This window comes from Antechinus flavipes, chromosome 5 (assembly GCF_016432865.1).
Source record: "Antechinus flavipes isolate AdamAnt ecotype Samford, QLD, Australia chromosome 5, AdamAnt_v2, whole genome shotgun sequence".
Lineage (NCBI taxonomy): Eukaryota > Metazoa > Chordata > Mammalia > Dasyuromorphia > Dasyuridae > Antechinus > Antechinus flavipes.
The window spans coordinates 160,339,972-160,356,724 of NC_067402.1; the positions used below are offsets into that span (position 1 = coordinate 160,339,972).

The following is a 16,753-nucleotide window of genomic DNA, read 5'->3' on the forward strand; positions in this document are numbered from 1 at the left end:
GAAGAGCCAAGAATATCTCTGATATCACTCTGCAAGAAAGTTTAGAGAATGTTTCTCTATCTAGTAGCATTTTCCTCAGTTTCTATTTCACAATTAGATTTTAAATTTTTCCCCCTATAGTTAAATAATCCAGAAACTGAAACTCTAGGCATCTCAGCTGCCCTGTCCAGCACATTTGCTGCATTATGTAGTTAGGTACTAGTACTACCCAGGCCAGCTCAGTTCTGCAGTCTGACAAGTGGCTGCTCCTGCCAGCTTTTGGCTATATGACATTGGATTTTTAGATTCTGATGCTCTTAAAGCAATACCAGCACTACAGGGAACTGACAGCTTGGGGCTCAGATGGTCTCTACAAAACTAGGGGCAGCTACAAAATTTCTGGACTTTAGACATCGATTTCAGAAAAGACACTTGCCAGTTTATGAATGACTGCAACAATTCCAAATGAGGAAGCCTCTCTACAATGCTACAATTCAGCAATTCCAGGGAGGAGCCACAAAATAAGGAGAAAGCTTCCTTTGCAGCAAAAATGTAGCCCTGATCAGAGTCCATCCACTGAAAGAAATCCCCTTCTACAAAGAGAAAAGGTGCTAAGAGAGGAAGGGAGAAAGAGGAACCAAATGAGAAGCGCTGCCATTCCTGTTTTTATCTTCTCAATTCTTCTTGTCAGAAATGAGGATTGATTAGAATACAGAAAAAGGAACCAGGATCCTTCAGATCTTCTAAAGTGATAAGAAAAACTAGTTGTGCAGAAGAGAAAATGCTATTCTTTTTGTGAATCTAAAATTTTGAAAAAGCAGATAAATCAATTTTCTAGGAAACAAAGTCCATTTCTACTTCCCTGCCTGCCAAGTTTCTACAGAAAGACTATTAAAATGGGCATCATAATAAAGGCTTTAGAAACTTGATCTATGCTTTGGCACTTAAAAAAAAAAAAAAAAAGGAGGTGGGGGGAGACATGGGAGTGAAGGAACCTTTTTTTTGATCCTGGACCTGTGATTTCTTGAGTATCCATATGGGTAAGGAACTTCCTTATCCAAAGCAAATTGACCTCTTTCTAGCAATTGATAATCTTAAAAGTGTTAGTGGGGTACAGACAGATCAAGATGATGTGAGTAAACTCTGTAAAAAAAAAAACTGTCCCCTTTTGATCTGTAAAATTAACACTCTGAAATTGTGTACCCTTTGATCTATAAAGAAGGGAGACTCCAGTCTCAGGCCCTCCTGGGAAACATATCTCCCCATTCAAGTTAATCGGTATCATCCAACTGGGCCATTTCTAAGGCAAATCCCCACCCCACTCCCACCCCCAGTGGTAGCCGGATCCTCATTCAGGAAGCCTTATTGGCTTTCTTTTCAACCTGAAACCTGAGCCTCAGATTTCTATAAAGGATATTTCTGAACTCCTGATTCTTGCAGAATGTCCCTTGATATAGCTGCCTGTCAGGACCCCTGCCCTCTGTGAACACATTCTCTTCTCAGAGAGAATGTTCTTTGTTGTTTCTGATCAAGTCAGTCACCCAGCAAAGCTGACCTCTGTAGGGCCAATCAACTTCCTTTTTTGCCAGAGTAATATTTCTGGTTCGTGAATTCTTTCACGGGGGATGGGTGGGTTCGCCCACCTCCACTCTCTGCACTGCTATTAACCTCATCAAAGAGACACATGTCCAGTGTTTTCCAGAAGCAGAGCTTGAACCCAGCTCCTTATGTGCTGTCTGTAAAACAAGTTATACAGTACCAAATCCCTCTCTTTTAGAAGTTAATTTAAATTTCAGTGAAGTTTTTTGTTTCCTGAGATCTTGATTAAGTCCCACTGTGTGTGTGGGGGGGGGGGGGGGAAGGAGGAGGGAAGCGGGAAGAGGTAGAAGGAGGGAAGAGGAATAGAAAGGGATACAAGTGAGGATCAGAGGAAGTGGATCTCTTCGATAAAGAGAGCCTTAATTGATCAAAGATGGACAGAAGCAGCTACACACAGAGAAAGAACACTGGGAGATGAATATAAACTGTTTGCATTTTTGTTTTTCTTCCCGGGTTATTTATACCTTCTGAATTCAATTCTCCCTGTGCAATAAGAAAACTGTTCGGTTTTGCACACATATATTGTATCCAGGATATACTGCAACCCATTCAACATGTAAAGGACTGCTTGCCATCTGGGGGAAGGGGTGGAGGGAGGGAGGGGAAAAATCGGAACAGAAGTGAATGCAAGGGATAATGTTGTAAAAAATTACCCTGGCATGCGTTCTATCAATAAAAAGTTATTAAAAAAAAACAAAAAACAAGTGAGGATCAGAGCGCTCAAGTGGTCAATTCAGTTTCCACCAAGCTGGGGGTCCTGTTCCCTCAGTAACAAGACTCACAGTTAAGGGACTTTTATCCCAGGACAGAGTTGACTCCATTTTTAGACTGTAAAATCCTTAAGGGCAGGGATTGGTTTTTGTCTCTTTATGTATCCCTAAAGCTTATCTCGAATACAGTAGGCACTCAATAAATGTTTAATGAATTGAACTTCATATCAAACTGAAAATCTAAAGTGCCTCTTTCCGACAAGACCCTCATAGTAGCAATATGGAATAGCAAATAGAGAGCTGGCCTTGGAGTAAGAAAGGACCAGATTCCAGTCCCACGGCTGACACAGACCAGCTAAATGCTTGTTGGCAGCTAGGTGGCCCAGTAAATAAAGTTGGACTTGGAGTCAGCAACCCCAAAGTTTGAATCTTGCTTTAGATACTCACTACCTCGGGCAAGTCACTACCTTTCTCAGATTCAGTCTCCTCATTGGTAAAATGGGGACAATAATACCTATCAGCACAGGACTATTTTGAAGGTCAAACAACTTATGCAAAGTATTTTTCAAACTTTCAAATGTTAATCTAAAGCTTAAGTCTTCCCACTTAGCCTCTGGGTTCTGAAGCCACTCTTCAGACTGTCTAAAACAAGTTCATCCACTTTGGTAGGTAGAGGCTTTTTCCTCATTTGGGGTTCCCTATGCCAAAGAAATCACAGGTCCTGTTCCTGCCTCCACCCCCTCCAGAAAAAAACTGATTTTATTCATGAGGAGCTCTTCTGTTCACGTACACTGCATCCCTTCCATACTTTAGTATGCCTTCTTGTATTTTCTCTATCACATTTTACAAAAAAAAAAAAAAATCATCTGATTTCTGATAAGCTTCTGATAACCACCAGTCCACACTTAGCTGGGGCTGATCCTCAGATGACAGACACATGCTTAATTCATACATGGCTGGCCCATGCCTGAAGCCATTCTAGTTTGAGTCCAGAGTTTACATTCCATTGGCGTAACCTTTGAGAACCCACAGTCAATTCTGTGGCTAGAAAGGCAATTTAAGTGCATTTAATTATTTCCTACCTTAGTATCTACTTTTTTTTTTTTTTTTTAAGGCCGTTATACACCAATCACCTACACCCCACCCCTAGCAAAATAAATAAATAAAATAAAATAGCCTTCTCATAAGAGATTTAGCATGCTTGTACACATTGAGACAGGCAAGTAGAAAAGATGCATCTATATAAATTATGCATTACCAGAAGATTTACATTTTAAAATCTGTGTGTATGAAGCTGCAGAATTTTTTGGAATCTATAAATATGCTCTCTCCAGATAGAAGTATACTTCATATTCATATTCAGTATAAAGAAATCAACACATACATACAATCTGAATTTTCTCCTAGAATCACGTATCTGGAGATCAAGGAGCAGAGTTGCAAGAAGAGTACCAGCACAAGCATTCCTCCAATTCTTCTGCCATCCCTTTTCCGAGTTCTTTCCACAAAGCTAAAGTACAAAGTCTCTGGAAAAATCACAGTCCTTGAAAAAACACCAGCACCTTCAAACAAGGCGAAGCCTTGAGTGACCTCAAGATCACTGAAGTCAGACCATCAATAAATATTAAGGACCTACTATGTGCCAGATATTGCGCTAAGTCTTGAAGAAACAAAAAACAATTCACCCAAGGAAAGGAAGCCAATAGACACAAGACCTCATTGTTCCTAAAGTCATTCAATAAACATTTATTTAAGGGCCTGCTAAGACAGTCCCTGTCCACACAGAGCTTACAATCTAATGGGAAAGAAAACAAGCAAATATATGCAAATTGTAAAATAATTTATGGGGAAGACACTAAAATTAAGAGAGATGGGGAAAAGCTTCCTGTAGAAAATAAGATTTTAGTTGGGATTTGAAAGAAGCCAAAGTTGCAGGGCAACTCTTCTCCAATCCATTACAACGGCCATTCCCTGCAACAAGAGACTTCTCTTACCTTTGTCACATCCTTCCCTGACCCCCACATCATTATCTAGTCAGCAATTCTGGAACACCTCCCATTTAGAAAAAAGAGGAAGGAGGGCAGTGCATGGAGCACAAGCCCTGAAATTAGGAGGACCAGAGTTCAAATCCAGTCTCAGACATTTAGCACTTCTAGCTATGTGACCCTGGGCAAGTCACTTAACCCCAATTGCCTCAGGGGAAAAAAAAAGATAAAAGAAAAAGGAGGGAGGAAACTAGACAATTGCTATATATGGTAGTGGGAAGGGACCTTAACAGCCTTCCAGCCCAACCAATACATGAAAAGAAATCTAGTTCTAACCCAAACAAGTGGTCATTCATTATTTTCTTGAAGATCTCCAACGAGAGGAACTCACCACTTCCCAAGCTGAGTCACTTTATTTTTAGGACAGCCCTAATTTTTAGGAAGTTGATCCCATGCCTAAATTATCCTCTGGACAACTTTTCTCCTTTGTTCCTGGCTCTGCCCTCTGGAGCCTAAGAGGGGACACAAGAGTCTTCCTCCATATTAAATTGGCTATTTGAATATCTGAGACCAACTATCAAGTTTCCCCAAAGTCTTCTCCAGGCTTAACATGCCTCAATTTAGGATTCCCAAGACAAAGTCCATGGGAGGACTCCCAAGTCCTCGATTCAGCTGAGTTTTTACACCACCTAAATTAAATTTAAGAGCCCAGGGCAGGTTCATCCCAAAGTAATCCCAAAGGATTAAGTGATGGAGTATTCTGATTCCAACTTTTGACAGGACAGCTAGCCATTCCCTTGTCATTTAATCAGCCTAATGCTTCTTTTTACTGAAAACTGATCAAAAGTTACCAAGGTTAAGGCTCAAGCTGCTCCCTCCCTTCGTGTACCTTCCCAGTAGGAAAGGAAGGAATAATCATTTATGTAATACCTACTATGTGTTAGGCACTATGCTAAACTCTTTTACAGATTATCTCTTTTGGTGGCTTCTGGCCATACTAACTGGCTTCTAGGTCACTTAAAGCCATAAAAGGGCCAATCTATTCCAATACCTTCCACAGCTAACCAGATAAAGAGAGGGGAGCCCTTCTACTCCAAGTGTTTTGAATATCTTTAATTCAATGCTCTTTCTATGCTATGGCTAACTAAACCTCTTTTTGCTAACTGTTGAAGAACCTACAAGTACCTAATTTCATTCCAACAGGGAATCAACTATACTAATATGATCTACACAAGTTTATCTTGTATATAGTTTATCTTCTAAATGTCTGTTTGCATGTCCTGTTACAGTAGAAGCTCCTTAAGAACAAGGATTGACTTTTGCCTCTTTTTGTACCCCTGATGCACAGCAGTACCTGACACATAGTAGATGCTTAATAAATATTCAGTAATTGATAGCCCATTATATAACTCTATGCTAAATAAAGCCTTGATTTGAGGAAAAGGAAAAAGGCAGATGGGGAAGCCTAACTCCTAGATTAGAGTAAGCATTGCTGGGATGGAACGTTTTCATTGAGTCAAAGTAGAGAAAAAGTTGGAAAATCTCATCTAGTCAAGAGGAAATAAATTACCACCTTTCCAAGAAGTACTGCTGTTATACTTCTCTCCCACAAGATCACCTGTGGTTTCTGTTTAAAAGGCAAATGGACCTTTATGATCTCTTGTCAGGACTTTGTAACTGAGTCTATGTTCAAATCTATAACTCGACATTCTGGTGACTGGGTCAAATTCACTTGTTTGGGGATAAAGGAAGTTGAGCCATTGGACAAGTAGTTCTTAGGAAGGAAAGGAAGAGAATAAGGATTTTTGTAGCACCTACTTTATATACTAGGCATTATGCTACCCATTTTTACAAATATCTCATTTGATCCTCACACCAACCTTGGGAGGAAAGCATTATTGAATTTGATATTCAATAGTGGATATTATTTTACAGCTGAGCAAAATGAGGCTACTTGATAGAGATAAAGTGACTTGTCCAGGGTCTCACCTCAGGGAAGGGTCTTTCCAGGTTCATCACTAACCATTTCATCACCAGATGCCCTGAGATCCCACCATCTTAACTTGGGCATCCCCTGGAAAAGCATGACATGAGTCTCCAGACCCAGTGGGAATAGGACCCAAGACCCAGAACAGATACAGTTATCCCAGGGAAGGTGGTGGTCTATCCCCAAATTCCAACATCACAAAAAGACTGCGGGAGGCTGAAGCCTGGGTACAGTGGTGGGAGAAAGCAGACTCCAAGAGATCTGCAAAGTGTAAGTCTACTGCAAAAAAGCAACTCCTTGAGGAAAAGCCTCAATCAGTAACTATGATGAAGATAATAGTTATAAATCTGCTCTGCAGCTCCACTGATAGCAATTTTTTTAGACCCCCATTCACACAGCTTAGCCTTTAGAAATCATCAGAATACTTTGTAAAGATCTGGGACATTTAGTCCATCTTGTTTAGATTCTGGAAAAAATTCAAAAGCATACAGAAAAATTAGGTACTAAGAACTTAAAAAGTGTGCCCATATAGTCACAAACATGAGGCTGCACAATTGAGTTACAAGTCAAATGGCAAGGGATGACAAACTTGATCAAGAAGCAATTATGAATGCCTGCCAAATGTGAGGTGCTGTACGGTGGTCCTTGCCCTCAAGTAGCTTATGGACATAAAAAAGCTGCCAGAACTTGTGTATTTTAAGTTACAAGGACTACATGAATGAGACAGACAGTAAGAACAACATGATTTCAGAGAAGGAAAACCTCATCATGGCCTAGGGGAGAAGGCTTCCTACAGGGAGCAGGACTTCAGTTGCTTAGTAACAGACGAGAGGGACTCTAGTAGCTTCAATAGACCAGGCTGGTTGACTAGGTCCCATTAGGAAAAGTAGTTGAAATTACAAGTGGGGGAAAGAGGCTGGGGCCTTTTTTTTTTTTTTTTTTTTTTTTTTTTTGCTGAGACAGATGGGCTTAAGTGACTTGCCCAGGGTCCCACAGCTAGGAAGTGTTAAGTATCTGAGACCCAATTTGAAGTCAGGTCCTCCTGATTTCAAGGCAGGTGCTCTATCCACTGCTCCACCCAGCTGCCCCTGGGGCCAAATTTTAAAAAGTCTCAAATACCAGTTTGGGGTTTGAACAGTTTCATGACCATTTCACCTCTGAAACATATAAAGGAAGCTCCAAAGACCCAACTACCTATCTGACATTTAGTTAATACCTTCTTAACGCTGTTGGGAAACCCTGGAAATAAGGAAGTAACATGGCAGTCCTACTCCAATCTGGTTTAGAACGGCTGCATTTAGACTTAATAAACTAGGAGGAAAATTAGGAAGGGTAAAGAGAGGGGAGGAGTTAGGAAGTCAAAAAATTAGAGAAGATTCTACTGGTGTCAGAACAGAACAATGGCAGAGGGAAACAACAAAATAAAACATACATATCATAGACTTTGGGAGCTGATCTTCTAGTGAAAGGGGTGTCAATTTAAGGATGAAGTACCTGAGGTCCAGAGGGTTTGAACAACTATACTTCTGCTTAAAAGAAAATAACTGGACTGGAAGTGGAAAGTGCCTGCAGCAGCCAGGGCCTAATTTCCACAAGGGGGCCTCATCTGTGCAGCAGCAGGAATATCATGCCCATGGAAAGGCCCTGGGTGGAAACTAGTGTGAAGAGAAGCCGGGAAGACAATGACCTGCCAAGTACAATGTTCTTTTTTTATAAACAGGCAGGGGAAGGGCCTGCCAAAGACAGAGCATCTTAAATACAGCTGTGTCATCAAATAAACCATGAGTTTAACACACACACCCCAACACCCTCTGCATTAATTATAGCACTGTCATTTGTACACTATCATTTACCAAAGGGCACAAGTGAGAGAGAATTAATGGGAGAGAACCAGGCAATGGGACACCAAAAAAAAAAAAAATCTGTATCACTTATTAAAGTACCTTAAGAAAAGAGGAGGGGAAAAACTTAGGGTCGATTTTTAGTAGGTTTTCTCATTTGCCTTTGGTTCTTTCAACAAAAAGGAACAACCTCCTTTCTTAGGGGAAGACCCTGGGTAAGGGATTCCCAAGCCACTCCAAACAGTGGAAAACATGACTCTCAGATATTGTCTCACTCACTGAAAGCTGAACTCTTCCCCCATTCCCTCTACATGATAAATTCATTAACTTCTCCTCCCTTAAGGTCCTACCTTACCATTCCCCCTATTCTTAGTTTCAACACAACCAATATCTAGTCAGAGTAACAGTTGGATTTAGCATTATTCTACAGTCAAGATTCCCAACATCAGAAGAAAGAAGAAGATATAGTATCGAGAAAGAGTGAAAAATCCCAATCACCTTCTAGAGATTTGAAGATACCTTTAGATTTTTTATTCTACAATCTGAAATACTTTGAGTCTTTTTGGTCTCATTTTCCCAAAGGGAAAAAAGGCATTTTATGGCATGGAAATGGTGGGTTTATAAGTACAATAAGAGATATCTCAGAGGTCTAAATTGGGAAGGGGACCGCAGATATTTCGACAAATCTGAAAGCTTCTGTAGTTTGCTAAAAATGATAATAATAATAATAAATACTACATCTAAAAAGAATAAGTGTTGCAATGAACAATAGAAATTTTTTTTAAAGAATTCAAATCCATCCATGGATATTTACTAACTATGTGACCCTACCTATAAAATGGGGATAATAATAGCACCTACCTCCCAGAATAATAGTATCAAATGAGGTAGTTATAAAAATATTTGCAAACCTTAAAACCACTATATAAATGCTAGCTATTAAGACATGAATATGAGTAAAAAGTTTTATTATGATTAAGGATTCTAATCAGGAACAGATGTTTTCAATCTTAAATTATCTAACATAAATACATCCCATATAACATTGAATAGCTTCACCCATATAAAACATTTTACATTTCAACTAATGTCACTCAGAGAAGTATTATGATCACTACATTTGGGGAAAGGGAGGCTCAGGTTGATTAAGGGGTGAGAAAGAAGTGATCCAGCTAATAAATGGCAAAGCCAAGACCCACTCAAATCCAGTTTTTCCAAGTCCAGTTCCCTTGTTCTTTTGTTTAGATTGTACTACTTTCTCTGGACACAGGTGGCATAATGGATAGCGTGCTGAGCTAGAGTCAGAAAGACTCATCTTTATGAGTTCGAATTTGGCCTCAGACACTTAACTAGCTGTGTAATTCTGGACAAGTCACTTAACCCTTTTAGTTCTCTCATATGTAAAATGAGCTGGAAAAGGCAATGGCAAATCACTCCAGTATCTTTTTCGCTGAAATGCCAAATGGGGTCCAGAAGAGTCAGACATTACTGAAAACAACTAGAACTACTTTCACTAATAAACTGGTAAGGAGATTAAGGAAAAGAAAAAAAAAAAAAACCTCATATGAAAAATTATTGGGGGAAGAACTTTTCTTAGAAACCAAGAACTGGAAAACAAAATGAATATGTGTTGGTTAGTTTAACAAACTAGTGTATGAATGCAATGGATTGTTACAATGTTAGAAGAAACAAATTCAAGGCAACTTGGGGAAAATAGTATAAAATAATATTGAACAAAATAAGCAGGATGTACATGTACAAGGTACATGATGACCACCAAAAAAAAAAAAGTAAAGGAAAACATTTAAAGTGTTCCAAACTGTTACCAATTCAGAGACCAATCATCATTTCAAAAAACAGATGAATAATACCTCCCACGTTCCAGAAGACAAGTGGTAGATAAAAGGTTCAAGAGCAACACATTTTCAGATATGGACTATGAGTTGATTTGTTGTCCTTCACTCTTATTAGGATTGGGAGGAGATGGGTGGCAGTACAGAAGAGGCAAAGATCTGAGAGAAATGACGCTGATATTTTCAAAAAGGAACATAAAACATTTTTACAAATAAAAAGCAGGTGGCACTACACCTACATTCCCATTAAAAAGGATAGCAAGGAGTTTGTTCTAAATGTTATGGATGATAGGGGTTTGGAGGTTTCACAATCAAACAAAATTTTGAGTACTCCAAGATCAAAAATAATTTAAAAAAATTTTTAAATCCTTCAAAAGGATTTGATTGGCTGAGGAACATTTGATTGTTAACAATTAAACAAAAAGCTCTAAGCATTTTTAATGGGGGGAAGGGAGGAAGAAAAGAAGGAAGAAACCATAGGTATCCATTTTGGAAATGGCTAAAAAGTTATAACTTATTAATATAAAGAAATATCATTGCACTACAAAACTTCATTAAGACACAAAAAAATGGGCAATTCAGACATATATATATTACATATTTGTATGTAATATATACTCAAAGGAAACAGAACCAAGAAGCAACATGTAAAATTACTATAATTCATGAAACAAAAAAGAATACCAAAATGAAGCAAAATGCTGTGTTAAGTCATGGCTCTCTAGAACAGATAAGGAAAAGTGTTCCTTTTTGGGAAATAAAGACAAGGGTTGGAGAATGAAGCCTACATATTAGATGAAATCCTTGTATTGTTTGGCTTTTCTTGTTTTTGTTACAAGAGAAGGGTCACGTAGTAGAATAGTACACAGAAATTACTATCCTGAAAAGCAAAAGAGAGCAATAAATTTGATTTTTTAGAAAGAGCTTCCCAGGAGAAAAGGGTCCCTTTGAAGCCTACCTCAGACACTATCTCCAATTCATCCTTTATCTATTTTCCTGCTACCTAATTGTTTACATGTGGTCCCTTACATTAGACTAGGAGCTCTTTAAAAATAATGGACAATTTTTGCCATTCTTTTATCCCCAGCACTGAACATTGTTCCTGGTGCATAATAAGTGCTTAATATTTCTCAGGGTTTTTTTTCTCTTCTTGATCCGATTTTTCTTGTGCAACAAGATAATTATGTATACATATACTGGATTTAGCATATATTTTAATATATTTAACATTTATTGGACTACCTGTCAGCCAGGGGAGGGAATAGGGGGAAGGAGAGAAAAAGTTGGAACAGAAGGTTTTGCAAGAGTCAATGTTGAAAAATTACCCATGCATATGAGTTTGTTCATGTGCCTCTACCACCTACATTTTCTCCTCAAGTTCTCTCCTTAGAAGTGACCATCTAAAACAAATCAGACAACCTGAAGAGTGAATATTATGTGTGATTTCTTGGTATCAGAAACAAAGATTAGAAAAAAATGAAGTAGACAGAATAGGACTGAAGAAAGGTCAGGTTCTCTAGAGGCTTTCCCATGCATCCCAATTTCCCTGTCTCAATGTTTTAGACAATTTCAAAGCATATTTCATCTTGTATTTGTTATTTAACTTTTTGTTGCAGTTCTAGTAACCAAAATAAGCAAAAGTCTGCAAACCTAATTTCTCACCTCATCCCCCACACCAGAAATTGTCTCTGAGCACCAGCAAAGTGTTCATATGCCTGCTAATGAAAAGTTTAGAAAATGTGGCAAACTTGAGGGATTTGACATTTGCCATTTTCTCAACTCAGTCACAAAGTTGGTAAGGCAACATGTGGCTTTTTACCTTAAGGCATAGGCTTAAACTCCCAAGTGTGGCTCCTACCAGATGAAAATATCAATGGGAAATATTTAACAAAATAAATAAAAATATAATAGAACACAGACAGATACAGTTAATATGAGGTTTCCTAAGTCAACATGCAGTCAGCAGGGATCCTTTTATAAGCTTTAGGGGCACTGCAAGTTTGACACCAATGTTTTAAATTATTTACTTTCAATATTTCCAAAGCAATTAAACGCCCAGTTTATGGAAGGCATCATAATCAGCACTATACTCATAATGACCTAGGGCAAATCATTTTACTTCCCTGGGTCTCAGTTTATTTGTAGAAGCTTCGAAGGAGTTGGACTAAATGATTTCTAACGTCTTTTCTCTTAGGATCTAATTCCAAGGGCATCCCCATCTCCAGCACTGGGGTAGAAACAGATAAAGGAGTGAGGGGGCAGGAAAATAAAGAACTGAAATGGTTTTTAAAAGACACAATGTGGCACAATGGAGCGAGAACTGGCTCTGCCTCTGACAGTACTTGGTAGTGAGTTCCTGGGCAAGCCTGACTTCTTATGCCCCAAGTAACTCTTTCACAATTGTACATTACAAATCCCAGTGGAAGAAAAGTTACACACCAGAAGATCCCTATTGGATAATTTCACAGATCTCTACTGCTCCATATCATCTTCCCTCCCCAGAAATGTAGGCCAAGTGCCAACAGAGCATCATCATTTTATTGTTGTTTTCCTATTCTAGACACAGAAATGCAAGCAAAGGAATAAAAAACAAAAGCATTTTCTATATAGATTCATCATCTAAAGCTATTTCCTGCCTTTCTTGGGAAATAAGAGAAATTCCATTCCCTTACACTCCAATCTTCGGCCTTTGAGGAAGGGGAAAACGACCTCTCCTGCCTTCCAGGAAGGGGAAAAAGACCATTTCCTTCGTTTTCTCACCTTGTCCCCTCCCCTGAGTTGGTTGAGGCCCTCAGAGGACCTGTGGCCAAACTCCTAGGAGTGTTGATAACCTACCTGAACTCATTCTTCAATGATTAACTCCCACCTGCTGCTGAGTGTAGCTGGAGAAAATCACAAAAACACTACAAATTTATATTCTATACTTCAAAATGACGGGGGCAGCAGGATGGCACAGTGGCCAGACCATTGGCCCTGAAGTCAGAGGAACCCGAGTTCAACTATGGCCTCAAACACTTAACATTCACTAACTGCTATGTGATCCTTGGCAAGTCACTTAACTCCACGCCTCACAAAAAAGTGAATAAAATAAAATGGACTCTCACTGTGGCAAGGCAATATTTTTACACCACCCTGAGTCATTATCCCTCTCATCACAGGAGTTCTTCCAAACCTTTTCATCCTTTTCTAAACTTTTCATGGTTTCTCTTCTTCAAACTGTTTCAGACAAGAATTTTGTCTCATACGTCACTAGAAATTTCAGGCCATTCACCAGAGTTCCCCTTTTCCCCTACACATCTCATGCCACTTTTCCCCGTATCTCCTCCTCCGTTCCTTTCTCACATGGAAAAGTGGCCCTTCTCCTTAACAAAGTAAATCTCTCATCATATAAGTGATTCCATTCCATCTCATATATCCTCCAATAGACTGCCTCTTTTCACTCCCATTTTCACTTATCTTCAGTCTCTCCCAATCTTCTCTGTTACCTACAAGCATGCTCTTAACCCTTCCATTTTCAAAAGACCCTAATTTGATCTTCCATCCCATAACTCCCTCCCTTTTTTGACTAAACACCTTGAGAAAGCAGTCTGTACTTTCTTCTCATTCTCTTAAGTCTCAACTTCCTGTCCCCAGAGTTCATTCAACTAAAACCATTCTCTTTTAAGTTACAAATGACTTCCTAACTACAACCCCCTTTTCTCTTTTACCTTTCCATAACCTCAATTGCTCTCTTCCCCTAAATATTTTCCTTACTCAAGATTTCCAAGATAATATTCTCTCCGGCAGGTCTCTAACAACTTCTGAGGCTCCTTTGCTGAAATCTTTCTCCAAGTCACACCAGCTAAACGGGGACCCCCAAGATTCTGTCGATCAGCTATTATGGATTGAATGATCTCTAAGCAATTCTCAGTCCTATTTATCCAGTTCCTAACATCTTTCCTAATCTCCTGTTGCCTACCAGATATCATGAACTAAATGTCCTATGGGCATTTTAAAACAGCATATCCAAAAGTGAACTCAATATCTTTCCTCCAAACTCTATTCTTTTCTGAACTTTTCTGTCACTCTAGATTACTACTACCCTCCCAGGCACCCAGACTCAGAATGAGGGTGTCATGCTTGATCCTCGAAGCTCTTTCAGATATACCCCATCCAATCTATTGCCAACTTTTCCAGTTCATCCTTCACTTAGCTGTCAAAGTGATCTTAAATTGCAAGCCTGAACTTGTCATCACCAGCATCCCCACTCAAAAACCCCCCCGGGATCAAAGTTCCTTGTCCCACAATCCTTCCTAATTTGATGCCCCCCATCTTTCCAGTCTCCTTACCCTTATTCCAGCTCTCACCCAAACTCTATAATCCATAGACAGTGCCTCCTTACTGTACCTTGAACCAGAAATCCCATCGGGTATTTTCATTTACTAAATCTGAATGCTTGGATTGTTCTTTCCCTCCCTCTCTCTCCTAGACTCCCTGTGCTCCAAGTCCAGCTACAATCCCATTTTCAAGTTTTCCTGTCCCCTTAGCATTGGTGCTATTAATCATCTCAAGTTTATCTTGTATACAGACAGTTTGTTTGTGGGCACCCCCATTAGTCTAGGAACTCCTCTGAGAGCAGTGACTGTTTTCTCTTTCTTTGTACCCCCAAATCTTAGCACAATGCCTGGCACAGAATAAGTATTTCATCAATGCTTACTTGCTGGTGAATTTAGGAATGTAATCTACTTCCTCAGAAGTTTAACCCAAAGTAACCAAGATCATTTCCAAATCATCAGAAAGTGGAGGAATATTTTCAAAAGTGTTCTGCTTCTGATAGTTCTCTATGGTCCCACACATATTTTGTGATTTAAGCATAAAGCAAAAGGCTAAAAGTAGGTCAGAAGACTAGATCTTATCTATGAAGCAGTTGTATCTTGAAAGCCTAAAGATAGTGAAAGACTTAGATGTAAAAGATAACTTACTAGAAATAAATTGTATATAGCGCCTATCTGCTTCTGCAATTACCCAGAGCACCTTAGAACCAATTGCTAGTGGCAAGGATAATCAATGCCCTTTTATAGGTAAGTAGAAATATAAAGGAAACAGGCCAGTTAACTTGCCATTACTCAGCAATTTAATACTAAGGGTGAGAGATATTTCCATCAAATTAATACATACACACTATCTGCCCTTTTGCACATTTGTTCAAATTTGATGAAGCAATTACCTTACAATTAACATCCTCAAGTAATATGTCTACCATACCCATCTCACTGGTGAAGGAACTGCCTCCCCAAGATCACACATATGCCTAGCAAAGTGGGACAAAAGCTGAGGTTTGACTCCAAGGAAGGTGCTGTTTCCATTAGATGGTTTCCTGACCATCTTCTCTCAATCCTCACTCAACTGAGTCACCCCCACCTACTCCTTTCATCTTACTTCCAAAATGATGACCCCCAAATTAAGGAAATATTTCCTTTACTAACAACTTCATTCCATGATTTCATCCCAAAGCAGTGAATTACCAAGTACACTTGAAGGGGGGAGGCGGGGTTGGCTTAGGCAAGTGAGAGTACTTTGGAAGACCTGAAGTCACCAAAAGTGTCCTTCAGGCAAATTCTCCGGAAAGAGGAACCAAAACCAAACAAATCTCTTTGTGGCCTTTCTTTCGGGCCTCCCCCACCCCGGGTGTAAAGTACACCTGGGGAAGGAGAGCTGGGTTCTTGAAGTCCTTTCCGGAAAGGAAGGACCCTTCCCCCCACCTCCACTTAAGAGGAGGAAGAAGTGAATTTAGAGCTTTACCCACCTCCTCTAAAGGACTAGATCTCCACTCAAGTGCAGGTGAGAACAGAGAAGTTTCTCTACTCCCCCTCCCCCCTTCCATTACACCCCCAAGTTCAAAGATCTTGGCCAACCTTCCCCCAAAGCCTCTGAGACCTGAAGTGGATTTGAAACTCTTCAGAGTAATAACAGGACTAATAGGACAGCCTTTTTGGAAGCTCAGCAGCCCTCGTGCCCCCCCTCCCTGGGGGGGAAGGGGGGGAAGGAAGGCCTAATTGTGATTTCACTAGTTTTGGGAACTCCCAGGTGAGCAAACTTCTTCCAGCCCCACATACCGGCTGGCACCGAGTCAGGCCGCAGAGAAGGATGTCAAGAGGGATAGCTAAGACATACAAATACACGAAAAACTAAAGCCGGGGCTCACCCTTGCCGACGTTTCTCCGAACAGGGGTCTGTTGTCCAGGCCACTGGTGCCATAGGTCCTAGTGGTAAAGTCCTCCATGTTCCCCCTTTTTTGTCCCTTTAAAAAGGCAGTTGTTTGTTCTCTCCAATCGGCTCTCAAAACAGAGTCATCTCCGTCTCCAGTGGCCTTTACTCCCACGATACACCGTGCTGGCTATTTAAGGTACTCATTGCGGGGGAACTATTGATTGGAAATGGCTATAAGGGGGACGCTCAATACCAGGTTCGGAGACCTCTTCCTCCAACTTTTAATTCCTTCTTCATGGTGAGATGCTGCTGCAGGGGGGGTGGAAAGATACCAAAACCATTTGGCCAACAGGTTCTCTGGAGAAACTTGTACCGAAAGGCTAGACTACCCTTTCCATAATCCTACCCCCCAAAACGTGAGAAGTGGTAGTGCCCCCTCCCTTCACCAAAAGGGCTTCTTCCTGGCACCCTAAAAATAAGTTAGACTTTCTCCTGCTGTCCCACAGTCCCACAGAAAATCTGAGGCTCTGAAATCGAGATAGATGGAAGGGATGAGGGAGTGCAGGAAGATGTCCCCAACCTGGACCCCTTTCGAAGTCAGCCTTTCGAA

General features: G+C 40.1%; 1 protein-coding gene across 5 annotated transcripts in view; it reads right to left on the reverse strand.

The window, feature by feature from the left end:
• The window catches only part of TMEM243 (transmembrane protein 243), a 33,251-nt gene that overhangs the window by 8,158 nt on the left and 8,340 nt on the right, over positions 1 to 16,753 (reverse strand). For 2 of the 5 annotated variants that reach the window (XM_051961796.1, XM_051961794.1), the window contains exon 2: positions 16,139 to 16,449. The exons of 1 other annotated variant lie outside the window; for it this stretch is intronic. In XM_051961796.1, coding sequence (XP_051817756.1) covers positions 16,139 to 16,216 — 78 coding nt within the window. In that variant the 5' untranslated portion in view covers positions 16,217 to 16,449. Of the gene's footprint in view, positions 1 to 16,138; positions 16,453 to 16,753 lie in introns of all 5 variants that reach the window. 2 more of the 5 variants (XM_051961795.1, XM_051961793.1) reach the window with 1 other exon arrangement.